Here is a 13,690-nt window from a genome sequence, read left to right as displayed (position 1 = left end):
GAGAACCTGATGAAATTTCCTCTTCATCACAACAGTTAAAGCTGCAGGTGCCCTGCCCTCTTTTAAATCTGGTCACTCTAGTATAGCTCCTGCACCCTTAACTGTTGTGATGAAGAGGGAATTTCACCATTTTATTTATTTATTTATTTATTACATTTTTATACCGCCCAATAGCCGAAGCTCTCTGGGTGGTTCACAAAAATTAAAACCATAATAAAACAACCAACAGGTTAAAAGCACAAATACAAAATACAGTATAAAAAGCACAAGCAGGATAAAACCACGCAGCAAAATTGATATAAGATTAAAATACAGAATTAGAACGGTTAAATTTAAGTTAAAATTAAGTGTTAAAATACTGAGAGAATAAAAAGGTCCTCACCTGGCGACGAAAGGAGTACAGTGTAGGCGCCAGGCGGACCTCTCTGGGGAGCTCATTCCACAGCCGGGGTGCTACAGCGGAGAAAGCTCCATATATACAAATGACACCTGCTGAAATTCCCTTTTCTGTGCAGCTGTTAAAGATACAGGAGCCCTGTCCTCCTTTTCATAGGGTCACCTTAAGTTACAGTCCAGCACATCTAGAGGGGCCACAGGTTGGGAAAAGCTGGCCTAAGTCATTCCCCACCTCTGAGCATCTGCATTGCACTTTGATGAAGACTTTTCCCTGACTCTTCTAGGTAGCACCCATTTACTCTGCAATAATCCGTTCTCAGCGAGCTTTTGAATCAGGGATGGGCATTGGTAAAACAACCGGAACATTTGCCTTTCAGAGAGAGAGAGAGAGAGAGAGAGAGCATTACAAGATGTAATGGACCTGCTTTTGCTTATCACAGAAGACTGCGGCAATTCAGTCCCATTCTGCAATGGACCAGAACTGAGCGGTAGAACACATGTCTTGCATGCGGAAGGTCCCAGTTCTGTCTTGGGCAACTTGAGAGAGAAAGATCCTCTAGCAGCGGATGGGAAGATATCTGCAAAGCCAGTGAGAATAGATAAGAATGGGATAGACGGCGGAGTACCTAGAGTTGGGCCGTGGGGCTGAAATCCAGGCCCCACACCCTAGGGGGATCCCAAATGACAACCCAAGCAGTGGCTGATGATCAGGGTAGAATCAAACAGACCCAGCAGGAACGCTCAAGGCCCACTGTCCTGACGCTGCTGTCCGCAACACCTTTTCTTCTTCATTTTTAAAATATGCTATATTCAGGAAATGACCAGATGGACCTGTACAGATGCTGCTTTTATCCATTTTAAAGATACATTATCCTTTTCTACGACAAAACGTTTCTTATCCCCCAAATAAATGTGTTTCACATCAGGGCAGCAGAAACAAACTCCGCTTTATTCTTGTGGTCATGACGGGGCTCAGATTTAAGTGAGTTTAAAATACGAAACTGCACATGGTCAGAGTATTTCTTGCTTCTAAAAAAAAGAAAATCAGGGTTGGCAGGCAGGTTTTTGTTTGTTTTGCGCTAACCTATGAGGAATGGAGACGCAGCTGTGAAGTGAGGAACAGCGGCTGGGAGAGAGGAGGAAAATGTTAGCTGTGTTGTTCACAAGTGAAGCAAGACGCATGGGTTTTCTGAAGGGGGAGGAAGGCATGGAGACCATTACATCCAGGCTCCAAACTAGCTATCTGCACCACTGGGACTAGACTGGGAAATGATTTGGCCTCCAGTAGAGAAGCAATAAGCCAATGTACACCAGCTGCTGGGGAACATGGGCGGGAGGGTGATGTTGCACCCATGGCTTGCTTGTGGGTCCCTGGTGGCCACTATGGGGATAGAATGCTGGACAAGAGAGACCCTTGGCCTGATCCAGTAGGGATGTTCTTTTATTCTTATGTTCTAATTTTGTGTCCTGTCCTCCTTTTCATAGAATCATAGAATAGTAGAGTTGGAAAGGGCCTATAAAGCCATCGAGTCCAACCCCCTGCTCAATGCAGGAATCCACCCTAAAGCATCCCTGACAGATGGCCGTCCAGCTGCCTCTTGAAGGCCTCTAGTGTGGGAGAGCCCACCACCTCCCTAGGGAATTGGTTCCATTGTCGTAACGCTCTAACCGTCAGGATGTTTTTCCTGATGTCCAGCCAGAATCTGGGTTCTTATAACTTGAGCCCAGTCTTCCATTTCTTGCACTCTGAGAGGATCGAGAAGAGATCCTGGCCCTCCTCCGTGTGACAACCTTTCAAGGACTTGAAGAGTGCTCTCATGTCTTCCCTCAGCCTTCTCTTCTCAAGGCTAAACATGCCCAGACTGTGATCAGGTGACCTGTATGACTGCCTGTTCACTCTACTGTCCAGTGCTCATGGTTGATGGTCAGCAATTCTTCTGGTTCTTTATCCTTAAACCAGAATTGGACCGGACAGGCTTCAGATAGAGGATGGTCTTCTGTCATCCCTTCAAAAAGAGGACTATCCTCTCTTTAAAAAAAGGACGGCAGCTGCCCAAAGAGGCCGTGTGCTGGCACCAGGCAAGTCTGTGTCCGTGCACGCGCATTTGGAGGCGATGCTTCTGCTCCCACTAAGAACCTACTTGCTGAGTAGACATGCATAAGATTGCACTGCTGTTAACCTGGGCACTTGCAGGATAATCCGTTCTTTCTGCTGGGCCTATTTCCAAGGTTATTGCTTTTAATGTTGCCATTACTTGATGTTTTTATTATTGTTTTGTATTGATGAGGTTTCATTCCTTATTAATGCTGCTGTCAGTTTGCTTGGTTTTTTTTAAAAAAATGTACATTTTATTGTCATTGAGGATTTTGTTGTAAATAAGGTGTCTTGGGAGCTGATAGCAGGAAATATGCTGTTTCAAAGGAACTAAATTTTCTTGGTACGAAAATGTGTGCAGATTTAAAGCTCCATCACGTCAGAGGTGGTGGTGGTGGAAACACACTCCCTACCTTCGCTTCTCCGCCCATGTTTTCGTTCCTCAGTTACTTCCTCTTTCAAAAGAGGAAGTACCCAACAAGCCCGCGGCCCATTGAGTCCGCTGCTCTAATGGCGTTGCTTCTCCTGCACACAGCAGGAGAGAGCAGCGATTCCAAGTTTTAAAAAACATCGGACTTATCGAGGGTTTTTTTTGTTGTGCAAGGAAGGCCAGAAGGGGCGGGAGGCAGACGACATCATGTGAGGGACATGAGCAAACTCCTTGAGTGCCCAGTAACAAGCGTGCAATAAAACGCTTGTCGGATGTTGCTCGTAGTTCACTGAGGGCCTTGCTACATGAGAGTTTAGCTCGGTGCGAGCCCCTGCCCGGCCCCTGTGCATCCAGGTGATGCACAGGGGATCCCGGGCTCAGGCAGGGGTAACCCTCCCTTGGCCCGAGATAATCAGCACCGGTTGTGGCCCGTTATTTCCTGCAGTCTCAGGCTGAGCCAGAGAACGCGGGCATGTAGCCCATTCCGCCGCTTTTCCCGGCTACTGCATGTACTCGCGAGTAGCCGGGAAAAGTGGCGGGCAGTGCTGCGGCCATCAGGGCAGTGGGGGGAGATGGGGGGATCCAGAGGAAATGGGGGGGATCGGAGATCGCAGGGGATGGGGGGGAATCGGAGCCATGGGGGATGGGGGGATAGGAGATCGCAGGCGGGGGGGGAATTGGAGCCATAGGGGATGGGGGGATTGGAGATCGTGGGCGGGGGGATTGGAGATCACGGGTGAGGGGATCGGAGATCGCGGGGGATGGGGGGGAATAGGAGCCATGGGGGATGGGGGGATCGGAAATCGCAGGTGGGGGGAATCAGAGATTGCGGGTGGGAGGAATCGGAGCCAAGGGGGATGGGGGGATCGGAAATCGCAGGGTATGGGGGGGAATCAGAGCCATGGGGGATGGGAGAGAACCGGAAATCGCGGGGGTATCGCAGTCAGGGTGGGGAAATTGGGGGCAGAGGGTGGCAGGGAACCCTGTTTTTAATTTTAAAAATCCCTACCTTACTCACTGGTGCGCTCCTGTGTACCCGGCCCCTTTAAGATTTTAAACAAAATGGCCGATGCGATGGGGCTTTCCTTTACCCCGTCACGTTGGACGTGTGGATTAGGGTGACCATATTTGGGAAACCAAAAAAGAGGACACCTAGTGTGTGTGTGTGGAAGCAGCTTTCTGAGTCCTGCAGAAAGTACGTTATCCCCCGCCACCTTACAGAACTCGATTGGAGTGGAGGAGGGGAAAGGATTTCATTCTGCACCACCACCATCCACTCCAATTGGGGCCTTTTCTATAAAGTCCACGAATGACCCACTTTCCCCTTTAAGACCTCAATTGGAGCTCGGGGTGGGGGAATGATGTGCCTCAAGAAAGCATGTCACTCCCTCCTGCCATGCTAATGGCAGCCTTAAAGAGGAAGGTGTGTCATTCCAGGACATTATTGAAAATTATAGAAAATCCCCCCTGACACCATGGAAAGAACAAAAACCAGGACAAATCCGGGGAAATCCTGACAGTTGGTCACCCTAGTGTGGATAGGAGTGCCTTCGAGCGCAGGCTGGCCCCTCCACACGCCTGTATTTTAAGGTAGGTCTAGCAAGGCCCTTTCTCATCTGTTAATCTTTAAGGGCACAATCCTAGGCACGCTTAGACAGAAAAAAAGTCCTACAACTTCCAGGCTGGGAGATGTTGGACTTTTTTCTGTGCAAACATGCCTAGGATCGCACCTCAGCCCCCAGACAATTTCTTTAAATGGGAAGGGCAAAGCAAGAGGTAGATACGGATGAATGAATGTTTTTCACCGGGGGTCCTGTTGTTAGCTCACACTCCGCTATCCTTTCTTCCTTCTCTCCAGGTATATCCGTACCATGTACCTGGGGATCCAAAGCCAGAGACAAAAGGAACACCAGCGGCGCTTTTACTGGGCTATGATGTACGAATATGCGGACGTCAACATGCTGCGTCTCTTGGAGACTTTTCTCGAGAGCGCCCCCCAATTGGTGCTACAACTCTGCATAATGATCCAAAAGAACCGTGCAGAAACCTTACCGTGTAAGTGTCTGATCCGCGTTGCATTCATAGGAACATAGGAAGCTGCCTTATATGGAGTCCTTTGGCCCATCTAGCCCAGTATTGTCAGCACCCCTGCAGCTTTAACTGTCGGGATGAAGAGGGGATTTCACCAGGTGCTGCATGCATAACCTAATGGGATCTGAGCTGGCGGTGACCGAACAATTATTATTATTATCAATGTACATGGTGCTGTACAGAGTAAAACAATAAAATAGCAAAACCCTGCCGCATAGGCTTACATTCTAATAAAATCATAATAAAACAATAAGGAGGGGAAGAGAATGCACCAAACAGGCACAGGGTAGAGTAAAACTAACAGCATAAAAGTCAGAACAAAATCAGGTTTTTAAAGCTTTAGGAAAAAGAAAAGTTTTTAGCTGAGCTTTAAAAGCTGCGATTGAGCTTGTAGTTCTCAAATGTTCTGGAAGAGCGTTCCAGGCGTAAGGGGCAGCAGAAGAAAATGGACGAAGCCGAGCAAGGGAAGTAGAGACCCTTGGGCAGGCGAGAAACATGGCATCAGAGGAGCGAAGAGCACAAGCGGGGCAATAGTGTGAGATGAGAGAGGAAAGATAGGAAGGAGCTAGAAAGAGATCTTGGGATTGTGGTGGACAGATCAATGAAAATGTCCACCCACCAGTGTGCAGCCGCTGTAAAGAAGGCAAACTCCATGTTAGGCATATATAGGAATTGAGAATAAAATGGCCAGTATCATACTGGCCTTATACAAATCGATGGCGAGACCACACTTAGAATACTATGTACAGTTCTGGTCACCACACCTAAAAAAGGATATTATAGAGCTGGGAAAAGTGCAGAAAAGGGCAACTAAAATGATTCAGGGGCTGGAGCATCTCCCTTATGAGGGAAGGTTACATCAACTGGGATTCTTTAGCTTGGAAAAAAGGAGGCTAAGGAGAGACATGATAGAGGTGTACAAAATTATGCCTGGGATGGAGAAGGTGGATAGGGAGACATTTCTCTCCCTCTCTCAAAATACTAGAACCCAGGGGTCATCCCACAAAACTGGTTGGTGAGAGATCCAGGACAATTAAAAGGAAGGACTTCTTCACACAGTGCAGAGTTAAATTATGGAACTCACTACCACAAGATGTAGTGATGGCCATCCATTTGGATGGCTTTAAAGGGGGGTTGGATAAATTCCTGGAGGCGAAGGCTCTCGATGGCTATTAACCCTGATGGTTGTGTGCTATCTCCAGTATTCGAGGCAGTAAGCCTGCGTGCACCAGTTGCTAGGGAACATGGGTGGGAGGGTGCTGTTGCACCATGTCCTGCTTGTGGGTCCTGGTCATCAGCTGGTTGGCCCCTGTGTGAACAGAGTGCTGGATGAGATGATCCAGCATCAGGGCACTTCTTAGGTTCTTATGCATGCAAATGACACCTGCTGAAATTCCATTTGATTTCTCCCTGTGGCCTCCCAACCCACTGCTCTCCAGATCTGTTCTTGGACTATAGATCCCATCCTCCCACATCCAGCATAGCCCTCCAGGTTGGAGAAGGGATTGTAGGATATGTTACAGGAAGCACCAGCCTCTTGAGGGAAAGGGCGGGGGCAAGATTGGTTCCACTTATTTTGCAAGGTCTCGATAAATTTCCATTTGCACTGATTCCTGGGTATTTCAGTGTGAGAAGGTGTCCTGTCCCAGGTAAGAGTGGGGGTTGTCAAGAAAGTCACAAATTTCTGACTCATCCCCTCATTCAGTGCCACATACTGACAATCCATAAAAGATATCCCCAGGAGTTGGAAAACCACAATAAGGGTAACTTAACAGCTATGATGCTGTTGTAAAAGGATATTTATTGCATGCAAATATGCTGGATTGCAAGACTATGACGGTATTCCAAGAAGACTCTAGCTGGATCCAATAACAGCAGTAAAGAAAAGGGAATTTCATCAGGTGTCCTTTGTATGCATGCAGCACCTGGTGAAATCCCCTCTTCATCACCACAGTTAAAGCTGCAGGAGCTATACTAGAGTGACCAGATTTAAAAGAGGGCAGGGCTCCCGCAGCTTGAACTGTTGTGATGAAGACAGAACAGTATGACAATGGAACCCATGACCTAGGGAGGTTGTGGGTTCTCCCACACTAGAGGCCTTCAAGAGGCAGCTGGACAACCATCTATCAGGGATGCTTTAATGTGGATTCCTGCATTGAGCAGGGGGTTGGACTCGATGGCCTTGTAGGCCACTTCCAATGCTACTAGTCTTTGATTCTATGAATTTCATCAAGTGCTGCATGCATACAAATGACACCTGCTGAAATTCCCTTTTTAATACAACTGTTAAAGATACAGGAGCCCTGTCCTCCTTTCCATAGGGTCACCCTACACTAGTAGTTCTACCCCTTCTCCAGGATGTTGTTTTTTATTATTATTGGCCTGGGAAGAACGTTGTGAAACGCTTCCTCCACCCCTTTAATCCTGAACTTTCTTGGAAAAACTATGGGGAAATTAGAGGTGTCCCCTTCCCGAAGCATTATCCAGAGAAACTAGGAAAAGTGAGCCAATTTTGAATTAAACTGAAGGGGGTTTACCCATCACTACTGATATCCTACATCCCAATTCCCTTCTATGCCCAAAAAAAGCTTTGAGGAGGTGGCGGGCTCTCCCACCCTAGAGGCCTTCAAGAGGCAGCTGGACAACCAACTGTCAGAGATGCTTTAAGGTGGATTCCTGCATTGAGCAGGGGGTTGGACTTGATGGCCTTAGAGGCCCCTTCCAACGCCACTATTCTATGATTCTATGATCCCCGTTGAGTGTGTGAGTGTGTGTGAAATTCACATCTTTGGGGTGTGTGTCCTCTTTTAAAGAGGACAGTCCTCTATTTGAACTCACCTCCTGTTTGAAGGGCTGTCATGTTCAACTCCGGTTTAAAGAAAAAGAGCGACTGGAATGGGTGCCCATGTTAGTACCTGGACAGCAGAATGAATAGGGTCATACACAGGAGGTCACCTGGTCGCAGTCTCCAGACAGATCTCCATCTTGTGTCAAATCATTATGATACCATGATGGTAATGCTATATCCCCCTTGTGCATTTATATGTCCTAGGACACACAATGACATTTGTTGCAGTATTTTGAATAATGTGGAATAAACAGCAGGAGATAACATCATGGCCTTAGCGAGACCTAAGGATTATCCCAGGCAAATGGATAATCCCTGCCTGCTCCCGGGATCCCCTGTGTGTCATTACAGGGATGATCCCAGGATGATCCTGGGATATAGGCCTGGTCTAGCCATGGCCTAAGAAAGCAATATATGGAATGTGTCATCTAGCCTCCCACATGATGGAGAGATGTATTATATTTCTACTAAAATTATAATAATTATTTAAATTGGCATTTTTACATATTTATTTGCATATCCACATATTGTCCTCTTTGGTTTTGACAGTTCAAAAGAGGCCACTCTACCCAGAGTGCCTGACAATAAACCCTTCCCCCCCACACACACACTTTGTAATGTGATTATCGTTATCAAGTTACCGTAACAATTTTCGTGTGGGCCAAATGTGTCCAAAGCCACCCACACTGCTGCCTTACACACAGAGATCGTAAACAGGTATGTGTGCAAAACTGGAGCATTTATTTCTCCACCCTTGAAGTTTTTTTACTGCTGAAGACTGGAGCAGGGTTGCAAAAACTGTGGCCCCACACACCATCCTGCAGTCCCCCAAAACCCAGCATCTGTCCCCAATGGCAAAAGGGGGGGAAGGAGAAAAACCCTCTAGGAATGGACTCTATGGTTCCTGCCGTTTAAAAAAACCAAACTCATTCCTAGAGTATCCAGGGAAGCCATGCTCGAAGGTTTGTGCCAGCTTCCAAAGATGCTCCAGGGATGCTCTAGGAATGAGACTTCTATGGCAGGAGCCCATTCCTAAATTGTGTGTCCCCCACCCACATGGTATTTCTGGTAATTGTGGTTGAAGCTGTGAGTGAGTGGGGGGACATCACTGTGTATGAGTGAGTGGGGGGGGAGAGTTGTATGCGAATGTGTGTTGTAGGTGGAATTTTCTGGTGGTCTTTTTAAGAGGTACTGAACATAGGCACAGGTTCCTGCAATACCTTGCAACAGTACTCCTCAAATCCAGCACTATAGTAGGTGTAAAGAAGATCTGGAGATAGACATCCAGAATGATTGACTTATCTCAGACTCACAAGCACAATGAAACTGTTGTAACTTTAAAAACATTTATTAAAACAATTTAAGAAAGTTAAAGTCAAACAGACACACAAACCTCCATTCAGCAAAGCAAATTAAAAGAACATACAAGTCTGGCAGATTTGGAGAACAAGACAAACACAAACAAAGACAGATAAACACAGACTCTGTGAAGGACCTCCTTTTCACAGAGGGACTCCCAACTCTCCCAGGCAAGACCAAACCAGGCCTGGGGGAAAGGGAAGACAATTTCTCCCGTCTGTCCTCAACCTTAAATGCCCAATTTGACATCATCAGTTCCTCCTATTGACATCTTCTAAACTCCTAAACCCATTGGACCACCTCATAACTTAGACCATCCTCTCCTGAAAACCTCCTCCCCTTTCTGACGTATTTGTTTATGACGATGAAAGGTCAAGCCCCCTGTTCTTGTGGTTAACCTGTCTGGGTTATTTCTCTGTTCTTAGGTACAACCTCACCTGTCCTTTACCCTGGACCCTTCCCCTAGTTACAGTTAGTACACGTCACAAGTTCTTATGACTAATGTCTTTTGAGCAATACCAAGTTGCAAGTTCTCATGAGTAACGTCTTTGAGCAATATCAAATCATATTTCCAAATCATTTTCTATCGTGCCTTATCCAAACTAAAGCATCCAAACCCTGATACAGTCTTCTATGTGTGTATGCCTACTTGCCCACTTAATATTAAAGCATTACCCCATCACTTAACAACAACAGTTTATTGCAGTCAATAGACCATTCCAACAAAAATTACATACAAAAGGACCGAGCATACAATTAGCTATTGAAAAGACAAGTAATCATAGAGGATCTAATAGAAATGGCCAAGTTCAAAAACTTGGCTACTTGCTCGGTGATTGATTTGTCTGAGTTCTGAAGTAAAAGGGACATTAAGAGTTCAGCTGGGTGACCCAGGAAAAGATTGTAAAATGGGGTTCAGAAGATCACTTGTACACCCATCACTTGTACACCCGTTCAAACCCATTCTATGCTCCCAAAAGCTTCTTTCTCTAGGCTATGCCAACAAAGGCCATAGCTAGCCCTAAGGTTTATCCGTGGATCGTCCAGGGGTCAAACCTGTTCATCTAGGTGACACACAGGGGATCCAGTGCTCAGGCAGGGGCGAACCCTGGATGATCCCAGGAGAAACCTTAGGTCTAGCTGTGGCCACAGTTTTATAACCCCAATCTTACACATATCTAGTACAATTTCAAATGAAGAAATAATCTTACAGTGTGAAAGCGCACGTGCAGCTCTCAGCACCCAACAGACACCCAAAAAGGTTGTGCACCCAGAAGGAAGCTGTAATCAAGGGGAGGAATACCCCTAGATTACAGCTTCCTTAGGGACAAGTCTCTCATGAGCCTTAACACATTCTAGAAGCCCAAGGTGGTCCATGATGCCCACCACTGGGATGGGGTTAGCTCAGTGTGTTAGCTTGCAGAAGGTCCCAGGTCCTGAGTGTGTTAGCTTGCAGAAGGTCCCTGGCATCATCAAAAGCCAAAGTTAAGGGAAACGTAGACCTCCAAACAGTATTCTATTAATGCAAATTAATACAAATGTTATAACAATGTAGCAATGGCAAATATATCAAAGTAAGAAATTACAACCCTAATGTAGTAATTTATTAATATAACTTAATAGGCCAAATGTGTTTTGACGGCAGCCTTCAAAACTGCCCTACAAGAAAAACAAAACGGAAAGAGAGGACCGACCACGAGCTGGCTGGCGAAGGACCGTAGCTCTGTGGTAGAGCCCCTGTTTTGCAGGCAGAAGGTCGCATGTTCAATCTCCAGCATCTCCAGGTAGGGCTGGGGGAAATGCTGGTCTGAAACCCTGGGGAGCCATTGCTGCCAGTCAGTGTCAGCAATACTGAGCTAGGTGACTGTGCTTCGTATGCTGAAAAGGGTTGGTGGAAGAGCTTCAGTGAGCAGGTTCTGTTCTGCTCAGCTCGTGCATTCAGTGAGTGTCCGTGGAGAGCAGGGCCCCATCTACACACAGTCTTCGGGGCGCCCCGAAAGCGCTTCAGGGCGCCCCTTAGACTCCTAGTGTAGCTACCTGGTCAGAAGAGACGGAGGAAGAGGCGGCGGCGGCAAAAAGTTCCCAGGGCTCGGTGGCTTCTCTGGTGAGTCCTTGCCGCCGAGCCCAACTCCCCGGGGGAATCCGCACGTCGTTCCAAGATCGCTTCTAAGCGACCCCAGTGCGGCGTGAAAGCGAGCGTGTAACTGGCCTTTGGAAGAGCCGCCGAAGAGACGTCCTTCCCGCCGCCGCCGCCGCCACCCACAGACCTCCTCGCCGACCGGCAAGGAGAGCTCGGCTGAAGAAGGCGGAATTGAGAGTGGAAGAAGCTCTCCACCCCGCCTTCTTCTCCCGAGCTCTCCGTCCCAGCCGGCGAGGAGGTCTGTGGGTGGCGGTGGCGGCAGCGGCAGCGGAAAGGACGTCTCTTCGTCGGCTCTTCCAAAGGCCAGTTACACGCTCGCTTTCACGCCGCACTGGGGTCGCTTAGAAGCAATCTCAGAATGACGTGCGGATTCCCCCCAAGCCGGCCTCCTCCTGCTGCCAGCGAAAGAGCCACCCGGGTTGGAGAGCTCGGCAGAAGAGCCCGCCTTCTTCCGCCGCCGCCGCCGCCACCTCTTCCTCCGTCTCTTCTGACCAGGTAGCTACACTAGGAGTTTCGGGGCGCCCTAAAGCGCCTTCGGGGCGCCCCAAAAACTGTGTGTAGATGGGGCCCAGGGCTGGCTAGGGAACAGGAAGTGAGGAAAGGACTGATCGTAGTTCATCATCGGTCACGGAAATTACACGTGCAGCTTCTGCCGGTAATTGAAAGAAAAGAAAAACACGCACCTGCCAGAGGTGGCCTGCATTTGTTACAGCGTGGGCATGCTCACATAGACATTCAAGGAATTATCTCTGCTTATTTTCTCTCTCTCTTCCTTCTCTAGATCTTTTTCGCTAACCTGGCCCGCACTGCAAACATGCTCCACACCACACCTGCCCCCCAGGAAGATGCTGTAGGCAGCTGCATTCCTTGTTCCGTGCCTCCTGATTAACTTTGTGGATTTGTGTGTGTTCTTCCGGCAGGTGTGTCCTCTGTGGCTTCCCTGATGTCCCTGGCTTGGGTGCTAGCCTCCTATCACAAGCTTCTCCGGGACTCTAGGGATGACAAGAAGAGCATGAGCTACAGAGGGGCCCTTATCCATCTCTTCTGGCGCCTCTTCACCATCTCATCCAGAGTTATCTCTTTTGCCCTCTTTGCTTCCATCTTCCAGCTCTATTTTGGGATCTTTGTCGTGGTCCACTGGTGCGCCATGGCCTTCTGGATCATCCATGGCGGGACAGACTTCTGCATGTCTAAATGGGAGGAGATTCTCTTCAACATGGTGGTAGGGATCGTGTACATTTTTTGCTGGTTTAATGTCAAGGAAGGGCGGACCCGATACCGAATGTTTGCCTATTACACCGTAGTCTTGACAGAGAATGCTACCTTGACGCTCCTTTGGTATTGTTACAGAGATCCCGACACCACTGACTCCTACGCTGTGCCAGCACTTTGTTGCGTCTTTCTTAGCTTCGCTGCCGGGATAGCGTTGATGCTCTTATATTACGGCGTCCTGCATCCCATGGGGCCAAGAGCTAAGATTTTTGCCAGCTCCTGTTGCGCCGAACTGCTCTGGGGCATTCCTTTGCCCCCTGACATTGAACCCATGACTCCCCAAACCCCTGGGTACAGGGCGGCCCAGGCTATGCCAACCAGAGCGGCCACGGAGCAACAGGAGGAACTCACAGCTGACACTTGCTTGCCAGTTTTCCAAGTGAGAGCAATGGTGCCATCAACTCCGTCTGGGAGACCCTACCACCCAGAAGGCCCTCTCATTAAGATAGACATCCCAAGGAAGAGATACCCGGCCTGGGATGCTCATTTTGTAGACAGGAGGTTGAGAAGGACTATAAACATTCTCCAGTATGTCACCCCCACCGCTGTAGGAATTAGGTATCGGGATGGACCTCTCTTATATGAATTGCTACAGTATGAATCTTCACTTTAAAAGCTCCTTTAAACAAAAACACACATATACACACAAACCCCCACACATACACTCACACACACACACATATACACACACGCTGTCACAAAGAAACAACGGCGACAAATTCAAAGGGAATTTGGGGGTGGGAATGGGTGGGTTAATTGTTTACGGTCAACACAGCTCATGAAACTTAACCTTCCAATAAGTTTTCTTTCTGGTTGCTGTATGTATTTAAAAAAAAAAGAAAAAGGATCCTCTATGTTTTGTAAGTAAAAACAAAAAGAAATTTTTTCTTTTGTTTTTTACGCACAGGAGAAAAAAAAAAACCAACAAGACAACGCAAACCAACCAGTATTTCAAACTTCCACGCTTCAGAGTTTGGAGAAGAGTGAATACCTCCACCTCTGAGTTTTATACCTTACACCAAGTGTAGGACATTATCATAGGGATTGGTGCTGATTGAA

The 13,690-nt window shown here is 47.7% G+C and overlaps 1 protein-coding gene across 1 annotated transcript in view; it reads left to right on the top strand.

The window, feature by feature from the left end:
* Nucleotides 1–13,297, top strand: part of XKR6 (XK related 6) — a 225,955-nt gene extending 212,658 nt beyond the window's left edge. Inside the window, 2 exon segments of the mRNA XM_063123738.1 lie at nt 4,780–4,976; nt 12,280–13,297. Of these exon segments, the coding sequence (XP_062979808.1) occupies nt 4,780–4,976; nt 12,280–13,244 (1,162 nt within the window). The 3' untranslated portion in view covers nt 13,245–13,297.
* Nucleotides 13,298–13,690: the final 393 nt, after the last annotated feature.

This window comes from Elgaria multicarinata, chromosome 4, assembly GCF_023053635.1.
Source record: "Elgaria multicarinata webbii isolate HBS135686 ecotype San Diego chromosome 4, rElgMul1.1.pri, whole genome shotgun sequence".
NCBI classification, from domain to species: Eukaryota; Metazoa; Chordata; class Lepidosauria; order Squamata; family Anguidae; genus Elgaria; species Elgaria multicarinata.
The sequence above is the reverse complement of the archived record's forward strand: the minus strand, read 5'-3'. Positions and strand labels throughout refer to the sequence as shown.